Source organism: Leguminivora glycinivorella, chromosome 1, assembly GCF_023078275.1.
Source record: "Leguminivora glycinivorella isolate SPB_JAAS2020 chromosome 1, LegGlyc_1.1, whole genome shotgun sequence".
NCBI classification, from domain to species: Eukaryota; Metazoa; Arthropoda; class Insecta; order Lepidoptera; family Tortricidae; genus Leguminivora; species Leguminivora glycinivorella.
In genome coordinates this window covers 19,207,894-19,221,163 of record NC_062971.1, presented here as the reverse complement: position 1 = coordinate 19,221,163, position 13,270 = coordinate 19,207,894, and the positions used below count along the sequence as shown (strand labels likewise).

The 13,270-nt window shown below is 39.5% G+C and overlaps 1 protein-coding gene across 1 annotated transcript in view; it reads left to right on the top strand.

The window, feature by feature from the left end:
- LOC125226140 (START domain-containing protein 10-like) overlaps positions 1 to 13,270 on the top strand; it is a 105,049-nt gene that overhangs the window by 90,712 nt on the left and 1,067 nt on the right. Inside the window, exons 3-5 of the mRNA XM_048130032.1 lie at positions 1,896 to 2,028; positions 10,898 to 11,017; positions 12,651 to 12,801. Coding sequence (XP_047985989.1) covers positions 1,896 to 2,028; positions 10,898 to 11,017; positions 12,651 to 12,801 — 404 coding nt within the window. The remainder of the gene's footprint in view (positions 1 to 1,895; positions 2,029 to 10,897; positions 11,018 to 12,650; positions 12,802 to 13,270) is intronic.

Below are 13,270 nucleotides of genomic sequence, written 5' to 3'. Positions count from 1 at the left end.
ATAGCACTTATCTATACATCTACAAATTTGTAATGTTAAAGAGACATAAATAAAACGTAGTAGAGTAAATAATGTGTTTTTTTTGTAACCCAAACAAAATACTTGTAGATACGAGTGCGGAAAAGAGGAAAATCGATACGAGTAGCGATAAATTAATACACGATCGAAGGGAGTGTTTTAAATCGACACGAGTTGTGAATGTCCTTTTCGCACGTGTATCGTACGACGATTTTCAGTACCTAAATCTAAGCTAAGAGTTTCGACCAGACAAGAAATGAATCATTGCTTGATTTGCTCGCACTACTGCGTTAAAAAAAGCAGCATCTGTACTGAAAAAAACTATCATTGCGCAACAGAAATTCTATTAATATCACAGTAATAAATAGGTACTCTATTTCATTTGATTCCTACTTTTATTGTGTAAAGCAACACTACACTTCATTTTTATCAATAAGAATTAAAAATTATATATTTAATACATTAAGTAACTACTCGTATAAAGTGCTTATCTATTTGTATTATCATTCTGCACTTTTCTTAACTTTCCCACATTTCTATAAAATGTCGAAGAGTGCTTAAATGGTCGTCGTCGTTTATTATTATTTAATTCGCTCATATTTAAATGATTCAAAGCAACCAGTCCACAACTTCACAAGACAGTTTGAGAAACCTTCGTATTTCAGATTGTCATTTGCGGATACAGTGGTTTAGGAGCAGTTCGGTAATCACTTAATCAGACCTACACATGTGTGTACAAATTCTGTCAATGTCACTGTCAGAAACCGTTCTGACAGTGACAATGACAGCCACAAATTCGTCCACATGTTGTTACCGTTATGTGTGCAAACGTAGACTAATAAAGTGTCGTTAAAAGTCATTCTGACAGTGACATTGACAGCCACAAATTCGTACACATTTTGTTACCGTAACGAGTGCACACGACGACTACATTTTGTTATTGTATCAATACGGTCGCATTGTTTGCACGACGTTACCACGCGTTATGTCACATTTGACAGTTAGTTACTGATTTGAAGATTTTGCGACTGAAATGGTTGTATGGGCGCTCGAGCTCTACATATGTAATTCGTCGGTTCGCACGAATATTTTTTTCCACAGCCTGTACTGTACATTTTCTTCAGTGTCTGCGGTTGGCGGCCATCTGGTCTTCGCCTCATCTTCAAAGCTCTCCCATCCTCTTTTAAATTTAGAAAACCAATTAAAAACAGTTGCACGTGAACACGCAAACTCTCCAAAAGTCGAAACTAAAAGTTCAAAACACTCATGAGGTTTTAAACCTTTTTTAAAGTCATAATATATCATAACACGAAAATCACGTTGAGTAAGCTCCATTGTTGCAGAAAATTCCCGCCAAAATTATTTAGAAAAAAAATAATTAAAAAAAGGATCCTAAGAATTTCCAAGTGTTCCATTTTTAAATTTATAAGCAAAAAACCTACCTTTAAAATGGTGTATAACTGGCCAGTATCGATCAAATGACCATGGAGTATCTAACTTCTTTTGGCATGACCCTCGTAATTCAATTTAAAATTAATGTTAATGGCGTCGTTCACCGTTGTATCAACATCGTATTACCTGGCAACCAATTGTTTGTAATAACCGTCTCTGATTGGTCGACAACGCGATAGATAAAAAAATGTGTTTCAGATGCAGATAAAATTGCCAGGTATCGCAAATTCGAATAGAACTTGTATGAAGTTCTATTTTTGAAATTTTTTCGGTTAACTAAAATGAAGTGTAATGAAATATTATAGTTGACTAAGCGTCAAAGACTATCCAACACTGAAAAGTCAGCACGTATAGTTTAGTCTGTGGTGTCCTAATTGACAGATTAAAGTCGACGAGTAGAAAAATAGTATTTTTAATTGTTGCAGTGTCCTGCCCGGCTCCTCTCAAGAACCGCGACTTCGTGCTGCAGCGGTCTTGGCTGGACACGGGCGAGGAGAAGCTGATTCTTAACCACTCCGTCTTCCACAAGGACTACCCGCCCAGGAAGGGTTATGTCAGGTGAGCTATTAGTTACCTAGGTTTACTTGTAGTGTCGTGCCCTGCACCGCTCAAGCACCGTGATAGAGTATAGGTTCATGTACAGGCTTCACAAAATTATTGTGACTGTAAAAGTTTTAAAACACCCTTTTAAACGGGCAAGATTTTTCTTATCTACCTTTGTTTGAAATTTGTAGTCTATCAGCGTAGACCGGATTCGTTTTCTCGCGGCTTCGCATAAATTTACGACCAGGGTAAAAAGTTGGGTCAATTCTTGCATGGATTTAAACTAACACGATTTTTAACTTCTGATTAGCAGAAACGTCTGCAATCGATGCCACTAGTGCCACGGGTCCCATGGACCTTAGTAGTGGAAAATTTCGCTGGCTTGGTTGAAGTCTTGGTGGCTCAGTTGGCAGAGCGCTGGAGTATCGATCCAGAGGCCGTGAGTTCAAGTCTCACCCAAGGCAGACATTTTAAATTTATTCTAAGCCTAACACGATTTTCACTCATATTATTTAATTAACACGGTATAGCGCGTAATACCTATATTATATTTGAGTATCTGCCTGTGACCACGGACGTAATATCACCGTAACGTCTGAAACGTCGGCCAAATATAAACGTAAGTCTTACGCGATTAAGTCCTGTATTAATTAAATAATATGAATTCTAGCATGTAGTATAAATGACAACATCAGGTCCATTATCGGAAATCAAAGTTCGCCCGCTTCGCGGTTGTTTGAAACTTTGATAAACGATTGCAACTGGATCACCTATATGGCTATACATATTATCAGACAGTTCGCTTTGTAAGTAAATATGTAAGAGGGAAATGAAGCATAGGGTAGGGAAATCTAAACTGTAATCTGTAATCCATATTCGTTAAGAGATGACTGCGCGTATTCAAAAATGACTTTTGCCTTTCGCAGAATGGCGGGATCAACATAAGCGTACTACCTACTTACCATGATGTAACTTTACATATTATGCCTCTGCTTTACATATTTTCCTAGTGGTAATCAAACCGCAGAAATTTACAAACTGTCTTGTGGTAAAAATATATGATACTATACTTAAAACAGTTCGTCGGCCAGTATTTAAGATTAATTGAAATCAAAGTGGTTTTATTACATTACAAAACTTAAGGCAATTAAATTCTGCCTTTAGTGCTATCACCATCAGTCTGCAGTTATGATCATCAGTGAAAATCCTGAGTTTTCAATTTATTTCAACGAAATGCAAATTACCAGTTCCCCCCGCGCCCCGCGCTAGCACGGATGCGTGAGACATTACTGCTGTGTTTAGTAGTGAATAAAATAAAAATGTCCTTAAATAGCATTGAAAGTAATGTGCAAAAAGTGCTTAATACTGTTACTGAACTCGTGAATAAAGTAAATCGCTTGCAAAATGTCATTAGTGAGCAAAAATCGCAATTATCAAAACAGTCTCAACTAATAAGCGAGCTGACGAGAAAAGTGGACGGACAACATTCGACACCGAAACTACAGCCGAAAAAACCAACAGTTACACCGACACAAGCACAGGCGCGTCCGCCGCGCCAAGCAAAACTCGCCGCTTCCGCGGCTATAAACCGTGCGACACAAGGAAGAAAATCGAGCGCGCCAGCGACGCCCCCGACAGAGGTTGCTGATGCACCTAACGCAAACACGACCGCAAATAAGAAATTCGAGTCACCGACACTTTTCAAAGAAAATGAAATTATTCTTCATTCTTCTCAGACATCGAACACAGATTTAATAAATGCTGAATTAATGTCAGAATTAATTGATGCAGAGAAAAAAGAAGATGACGGCGAATTATGGGAGGAACAAACATCGCGAAAAAAGCGAAGGACAATCCGAAGATCCGTCATTAAGGGCAATGGATCCGAGGATCCTGAATTACAAACAATGAAGCGAGTGAGGCGCATCCATGCCTGCTTTTTTAAAACCGGCACAACGGCCGATAGCCTTATTCGATATATGAAAAAGAAAAATAATTGTGAAGGATACAAAGTTGAGGAATTAAAACTGAAACATGAGTACTACGCGTCCTTCTCAAAGTATGATTATTTCATGGATCCGAGCAGCTGGCCGCCAGGAATTGAAGTCAGCGAGTGGTTTCGTCACAGCTCCCGGCGCGCGAGAGGCCCGCCTAGAAACACTGCGTACAGCCCGACCCCACGGACCTAAACAAATCGCTGACCAAGATAGTGTCCCACAGGATAGCCTGCGACGGAGTAGTCCGCCACTTAATAACACTACGAGCACAACTTCTTCTCATCAGTCGCTGAATCAACTCACCGGAATTAAAACAACTAAACAAATAATTAAATCAGAACAAGTGACCGTTATCCACCAAAATATAAACCGTTTAAAAAACAAAACATTTAAGTTAGAGTGCGAGCTTGAACTGATGAATGAAAAAGATGTGTTATGTTTATCCGAACACTGGCTATCAACCACTGAGATAGTGTCAGTTAATATTATGAACTATGAAATAACTTAGTGCTAAATTCTGTAGATCAAAACATCAAGGTGTGGGCGTCTGTATTTATACCAGGTCCTCACTTCTTGCCATAGAACGTCACGAAGTCTCAGAACTCTGCCAGGAAATGAATTTTGAGGCTTGCGCAACTGAGCTTGTCGGGTTTAACGTAATAGTGGTATGTGTGTATAAGCCGCCGCCTCAGCCAGGTGAGATAAATAACTTCACAACGTTTTTAAGGTTATTCAATCAACTAATTGAGCTTCCCACATTCAAACAACACAAAGTGATAATTGTGGGTGACTTTAATATAGATTTAATAACTTATACTACTGAAAAGAAACTTTTAATCGACTCAGTGTTATCAGCTGGACTTAGGTCACTTATATCTTGTCCTACACGTATCTGTAAAACAAAGGCATCATGTATAGATCATGCCTATACCAGTATGTCAAACCATGAAATATTAAGCACAAAATGTTTTGATATGCATGTATCTGACCATAAATGTACAATAGTAACTTTTAAAATTGACGTCACTCAACAATGTAACAAAATTTTATGGAAACGACTATTCTCTAAATTCAATATAGACCAATAAACCTGTTTGTGTGAACCTTACCGTGAATTCAATACTAGACATAATTACCCATTATTATAACTTACATTTTCCTCTAAAAAAATATCCTCATAGAAGTGTAACTAGGTACTGGGTAGATGAATCAGTTAGGGTATTACGCTCACGTTTACGAAGTACAAAAAAACAAATAACAGGTGACCCTGACAACTGTCATCTACACAAATACTTGACTGCACTAGAGAAGGATTACTTTAAAGAGTTATGTACAACCCGGAGGGATTTTATCAATAAATCTATTGCCAACAGCGAGAACATTAGCCGTACGTCGTGGCGGGTGATCGCCGCCGAAACTGGCAAACAGGTAAATAAATGTGACACGCTCGATATACTGATAAGCAGATCAGCTGGTGAGAGCGAAGCGCAGCGATGCGCCGCGGTCGCTGCAGATCTAAACCGGTTTTATGTTAGTGCAAACATTACCTCTCAAGCACACACTGACATTCCGTTAGCACTCCAATATCTGAGTAAGCATATCGAGCGGCATCCACGTCTATTTGCCTTCAATGGTTTTACCTATCAACAAGTGATCAAAGTTGTGCATAAAATAAAACGCAAGACATCGACTGATATTAATGACATGTCAATACGTTTGTTTGACCTACTTCCGCCCTATATTATAGATATTTTTACTAAATTATTTAATGAATGCGTAATAAATGGAATTTAACCCACTAATTTAAAAAAAGTCAAGGTTCAACCTGTGTACAAAGGAAAGGGCGAGAAAGATGCGTTAAAAAATTATAGACCTATTTCATTGATTCCGATATTCTTAAAAGTCTTCGAAAGGTTATTAAGTGACGAACTAATGTCTTTCTTTAATAGAAATGAAATGCTGAATGGACAGCAGTACGCGTATCAGCCTGGCCGATCCACGATAGACGCGGCGCGTGACGTAATAGGCAGAGTAATGGGTCACTTGGATGGACGGAGGCAGGTCGCAGCGATCTTCTGTGATCTGTCGCGCGCGTTCGAACTGGTGAGTCATCCACTCCTGCTAGCCAAGCTCGATCACTACGGCGTTACGGGTAGCTATCACCAAGTCATTAAATCGTTTCTCGATGCGCGCAAACAGCTGACGGCCGTAAAGGGAGTAAAATCTGATATCTTAGAACTAGGTACCTGCGCTGTCCCCCAGGGCTCGTGTATGGGTAACAACCTGTTTATTTTATTAATGAATGATTTCACCTCTGCAACAGACCTAGCGGAATTTGTTCTATTTGCTGACGACGGATGTGTCATTGTTGCGGCGGAGTCGTACGACCTACTAAAAGTAAAACTGCAAAGGGTAATGGACCAGTTATCAGTTTGGTTCTCAGCTAACGGTATGGTGCTAAACGTTGATAAAACAAACATAGTACACTTCAGCCTACGTTGCCTTAGTGATCAGTCACAAAATAAATTAAATATCACTTGCAATGGCCAACCTGTACCTCAGGTTGACCAGGTTAAGTATTTGGGACTAACAATCGATGCCGGCCTAAAATGGGCACCTCATATAGATGCGCTTTGTCTACGATTGTCGTCAGCTTGCTTCGCTCTCAGCAGGTTATGCCCGTCTATGGACCTGGCTAACGTAAAAAAAGCCTATTACGGCTACTTTAACTCAATATTAACTTACGGTATTGATCTTTGGGGTTGGGCTGCTGAACGCGAGCGAGTTTTTAAACTCCAAAAGAGAGCATTGCGGATCATCGCTGGTGTAAGTTGGGATCATCCTGCAAAAAACTTATTCATAAAATATAACATCTTAACTGTACCCAGTCTTTACGTGTTAGAACTGGCTAAGTATGTTAGGAGTCATATAAACCACTTTCACACCAACGCTGATGCGCACGGCTCCATCACGCGACGGCAGCATGACCTGAGTCTGCCACACACACGACTTGCTAAAAGTAAAAAATGCCTTAACTCTATTGGTCCAAGGATCTATAATAAAATCCCTCCGGAAATTAAGCAGGCCCCCAGTTTTGCGTCATTTGTGCGACAAATGAAAACAAGACTGTGTGTATTCTATTGAGGAATTCTTTATGTAAATAGTATTTATACCTAAATTGTAATAATCAAGCATATTAATTGAATAACATATTTGTACCTATTTGAAGTGTAAAATAATACCTGTTGACGTATAAAATGTAAATTTTATGAATAAATCATTGAATTGAATTGAATTGAATACCGTTAACCATTGTAATCAACTTAGTAGCAGATTCATCAGGCTAATGTTGTTGATCGAAATTAATATTAAATGTTACGCTGAAATTCCAAGAGGCGCTTCGGCAATGTTGACGCAGTTTAACTAACCGCGTTTCTATGAAATGTAATCAGATTATAATTTATTACTTATTATATCTGTATACATTATGTAATACCATAGCGTAAGCACGTCAGTATACAGTGTGTGTATTTAATACAGAAACATGTCGAAATGAGAAAGAGATTTTTCTGTTAGAATATTGCAAAAGGATAAGGATCGTTTTGATTTCCCCGTACGTAGCGAAAATACGAGTACACCGTAGAGACAGATAGTTACAAGCAACGTGTCGTGATTAGCACTGAATGGGTAAGCTAACCGTGTGTATCAGATTTTTGACTTTTTCTAACGGCAATATACAGTAACTGCTGTGTCATTAGTTCAGTGAAGTTCTGAATAAAAATGTTGTAACGATACATTGTGTGCTAAATAATTACGTAAAAAACATAAAAAAATGAAAATGAAAATGCATTTTTCTAGTGAAACGTTACACATTCATCGCTGGGCTTCAATCGTAGCGCTACGTCGTAGCCGATAACATTGATTTCTCCGTATATAGGAAAACATGTCGTAGGGCAGAGACAACACGAGTCGTGATTAAATAAAACTGCCTAGCCGAAATGACAATCGTTTTTGACACCGACGATTGAAGCGCAGTTCGGCTCTGTCGCGGAAAGCGACACGGAAGAACGATAGCGATAACGATATTATCGCCAGCGTTTGTGCATTTGGCTACGCACCTTGAATAGGAATTTAATTTACATAGGTAGTCCAAAATACATGCTGTATATGGCAAAACGAGGCGTAATATTACCGCCCCGCGGTTTGAATAAATCTCTTATAATTTAATAAGGAAGCTGTCATTACCTACTTGTCGACGAATATAAAAGTTCCAAAGGACTTTGGGAGTGGGAAGACATGAATTAAATTGAATTACGAGTTGATAACTTTGTACGTATTGTTTAAAAAAAAAACATTTGGTGAGCTTTGCAATGATTTCAATTCTTTGTGGAGCTGAAATGTAAATAATTAGGTATAATTGTTTTTACTTGTGCTTACAATGTTATTAAAGTCTGTTAGATATAATAAAAAGTCGGTTTAAAATATTCTCTCAGCTCAAGAGTAAGTAGTATTCGTTGTGATTGGTCACCAAATAAGTATTTGCTTCATAATAATAATTACTAGCTTTTGCCCGCGGCTTCGCTCGCGTTAGAAAGAGATAAAAAGTAGCCTATGTCACTCTCCATCCCTTCAACAACCTCCACTTAAAAAATCACGTCAATTCGACGCTCCGTTTTGCCGTGAAAGACGGACAAACAAACAGACACACACACTTTCCTATTTATAATATTAGTATGGATGTGGGTACCTATATAGCGTAATAAAGCCTCATAAGTTGACAAAAGAAACACCGGAATTCGGTTTTCGGGACCACGTCACGCCGATAAAGTCGCCTATAGTTTACGTGTCGTTACGCCCTATATCCATACCACGCTCGACTGAACATACTCAACAGCTTGCAAGTCTTGCAATGACACGTGTGCATCAGATGCATCGCAACGAGCGTCCGGGTTCCGGAACTTGCACCAATTTCCGTTCCGTCCGGACTCCTCTAAGTGATAATAGGTCCGTAGCTCGTAGCCATAGGAGCATGTGTTGCGTTGCGTCGTCATTTTCAAACTAAATTTCTATGTGTTTGGTGCGTACTTGCGTGGTTTCAAATACACGATACGGTTAAGAATACCAACTTCTTACTTAGATTTAACTAACAATCAAACCCGAAGGCAACTCGTTTCAAATATTATATTTATAACTTAACTGCAGTTACCGGTCCGGGTTAATCTCTGATTTATTCCACTCGAGGCCTGCCCGGTCATTAGCATATTTGTCCGCTGATAAGATACCGTGTGCGTCAATCCGCAGCGACCTCGCAAACACTAAAAGGATATATCGCTAGTTTAATTTCATATTTCAGTATGTATGCGAATCTTATTTCATCCTTATTTGATTGAACTTTAATTCGATACATTTTTATTATACTTAATTTACGAAATCGATAGGTACCTAGAACAACTTTGGTTGCTAGGAAAACTAGTTTAATCCAATGTTCACATAGTTCCAGAATAAAAGGCCACCATTTGAATATTCAACAATAATTGAGAAATAAGCCTAACAAAAGTTAAGAGCAGATCCTTTTTAAAGAATTTAAATTTTCCAACGCTCTTATCGCCCCTCCATTCCACTTTTCGCCCTTCAATGGTTTTTAAACGATTTCTGCTAAGAGAGTAGAAACGACTCAAGGCGAAAACCAAAAGTGGAGCGCCAAGTGTCCCATTTAGAATGCCAAGTCAAAATAGCTGGCGTAATGTCTCTTACCGCTCCGTGAGAGCTTGAGTTTTCTTTCACGTTACTTGAAAACGAGTGAATTTTAGTTTCAAAATAGAATAAAATTTGTGTCTAGCTCGCTGTTTTTAATTAATTTAATAAACAATATACTCGTTAGACTACTCAGACATTCCATTAGCCTGTTTATTAGGTAAACAAAGCTTTTAACTACTTACTGACTACTTACAGCACTTACCTAAGATGTTTTTCATTCTATGATGCCACGGTCGTTTCAGAAAGGTGATATTCGATATTAGTTAGTAGGTACATAGGTAGTCAATAGATTTAAATAAATTGTAACGATTCAACATCATCTTTTGGTTTTTACAAGTAATTGTTTAACATTTTAGTAATGTCCAAATTGAAAAAGGATGCACCTTGAGAATACAAAAAAAATCCCGGTGTTTCTACAGAGTATACAATGTCACAGAATTTTAAGAACGAGTTGGTGTTCTGAAAAATACCTTGTGTCTAGATAAATTATGCGAATATTACATGCTACTCCCACGGGTATGCCTCTGAAGGATTTCATCTACATTAAGTGAGTCTTCGTAGAGTAGGTACTGTTGGCGCCGACTTGATTGAATTGAGGCCGCGAAATCTCAAAGGCCCCTGAGACTGCGTAGCTTTTTATGTGAAACATCTTTAAAATTGCACTTAAGAGCAATATAAATGGATCACTTCACATAGCTATCTATTATGTACAAACTCATTTTTTTCATGGTTCTTGTATATCAGTATCACTTAGTATAAGTACATGCTGGTACAGTTACCTGCAATAATATTCTACACAACGTGCCTTGATGCATCTACGACAAATTGATAATCTACTTTATTGAACCATATGACAAATAAATGCAAATGTCGAATTAATACAAAAATACTCGTAATCTCAATCGCTTATCTCATCGGCGCGGGAAGCTGCCAGCAACATATTAAGAAGAGACATTTTCGTGGCCTAAAAAAATATTTCTATTATAAACAATTTTTTTATCAAGTTGAAACGTCTGCAAGCTATAGTTCGTTAGAGTCCTAGACAAGTTGTGATTTTTTTTTTATAATTAAAAAAAAAATGTATTCTATTTTGCAATGTTTAAGTTATACCAAGTTGGTTTTGTTTCCAGGGCTTTATCCCTCCTCACCGGGTTCGTGGTGCGCACGCGGCCCGGTGCCGGCGGCAGCTGGCTCGGCTACGTGTCGCGCTCCGACCCGCGCGGCGCCCTGCCCGCCTGGCTGGTGAACAGGCGAGTACAGCCGTGGTTATACCTTAGACGACTCCAGGGCCCTGTCTCACCGGGTTCGTGGTGCGCACGCGGCCCGGCGCCGGCGGCAGCTAGCTCGGCTACGTTGCGCGCTCCGCGCGGTCAACGGGCGAGTACACCCGTGGTTTTGTTGTGGCGGACTGGTGGCGGCGGGCAAAGTTCTCGTGAGCAAGGATACGGGCGAGCCTTGCTCATGTGCATATCTGCCGCCAACAGATTTCCCTTAGTCGTCTTACATGAAATCCACTGGACGACATGGAATTCTATTACTATTCTTTTCTGATGTCAGCACCACACGACAGCCGTGGTTTTTACCATATGCCAGATTTAGGGTCGGTTTCACCAAATCGTCTATTAGGTATCGTTAAATCGTTCGCTAAATTTCATTGTAAGTGAATCTAGGGATCTCTGCTGCGTGATGTTCATGTGTCTGTTAAAATACAACTGGCCCTTATAGTCGAAGCCAGTAAAGGCTGTTTCAGTGGTTCTGATCCTATTGCAATGTAAAACATTAAAAAGTGCATTCTATAATTTACTACGTAGTTAGGTAAGTAATAATGTGTCTTAGACCCTACCGTACCCATAAATGGAAAAATGGCTATAAGTAAGTAAGTAAGTAGTATAAACAAGGCAATGGGAAATTAAAGACGGCTAAAATGTTTCCCGATTTCAGAATGGAACTAGGAGAATATAAACTGGGGACAAAGAGACATTGTGTTTGCGCAAGCAAAACCAGAACCTCTGAAGGTAAATGTCGGGCGCCTGAAGTTTGTTCTGCAGCCACCGCTTGTTTGAACAAAAACTCGTTGCTCAAAGTTTATAGCTAGGTGCCGAGCTGTATTGTAAAATTAGTTTTAACACGACCGTAAATTAACAAATATGGTGAATTTTTACAGTTATACCTTTTACATGGATTTTATGAAAATATTTTTTATAAAAAAATATACCTAGATAATAATATTGATTATATATATATCGTTATGGTAACGATTATTACCATATCGAGTTCAACTAAATGAATTTGAAAATATCATATTTAAATATGAAATTTATAAACTTTACACGTATTAATGTAAGAACAATTAAAACCCACAATATCAAATCTATTTATAGAAATATAAAGAAAAAATCCTACTATATAGGAAACTATATCTATATCTCCTGAAAAAAGGCGTATCTATCATATTCTGCGCGCTTATCACACGACTATCTACTTTCAGAGCATAAAAATGAAAATAACAACTTTGCCCGCAGGCAGAAGTGATGACCAATATTTTTCGGTAAACTTGGGAGAAGATAATCCGTAAATCCCTGTATTCTGCCCTTATATATGTATATCTCCCCGGCCAGATCCGACCATGGTGACTGTTTCGGTCGGGGAGATATATCATAAGGCCTCGTACATCTTGACAGATATATATCTGCCCTTAATAACACTTTATCGGCCCAGCCACGACATTGGTCTAAGCGCGACAGCGGTGAGCGGCAGCCATACGTGCGAATGAAAAGTCCCATCGCTGTGTCTCGCTCCAATATATGGCCGCCGCTCACCGCTGTCGCGCTTAGACCAATGTCGTGGCTGAGCTGTATTAAATCGCAAATCATGGTGGTACAGGGTGACGGCTCAGCTGGCCCCTCGGCTGGTGCAGCAGCTGCACGCGGCGGCGCGGCGCTACCCCGGCTGGAAGGCGCTCACCGACTACCCGCACCACAAGCCCTGGAGACACCCCGAGCAGGTCCCAGCCTACAGGATCAAGCTGGAAGACGTGAGTTTCCATAGCAGTCTACATACCTGCCAGCATATCGAGCTGGGGCTTTGGTGAATACAATAAGTGTAGTAGGTGTAGGTACATAATATAGCTGGACCCCGGCGCTCGGAAGGAAGGCGCTCACCACAAGACTTAGCGACGCCCGGAGCGGCTCCCAGCCTATCAGGATCAGGAAGCTGGAAGTCGTGAATATGTTGTGTGTCGTGTCATAGCAGTTTACAAAATTTGCCAACATACCGAGCGGCCTCGTTTAATAAAGTATTTAAATAAATGCATGCGGTAGTTGCGACGGGTATGCAGATCGCGCTCACCGACTATAAATAGTATTTTATACAATCGTGATATAATACAAAGCTTTTCAGTCGAGTACCATGTTTAGGCCACGAAACTTGCTGAGTGGCCTATAGTACTACGGTACGAGAGTGAAAAGCTTAATTATATCACTATTGTATACAATACTTTTTCT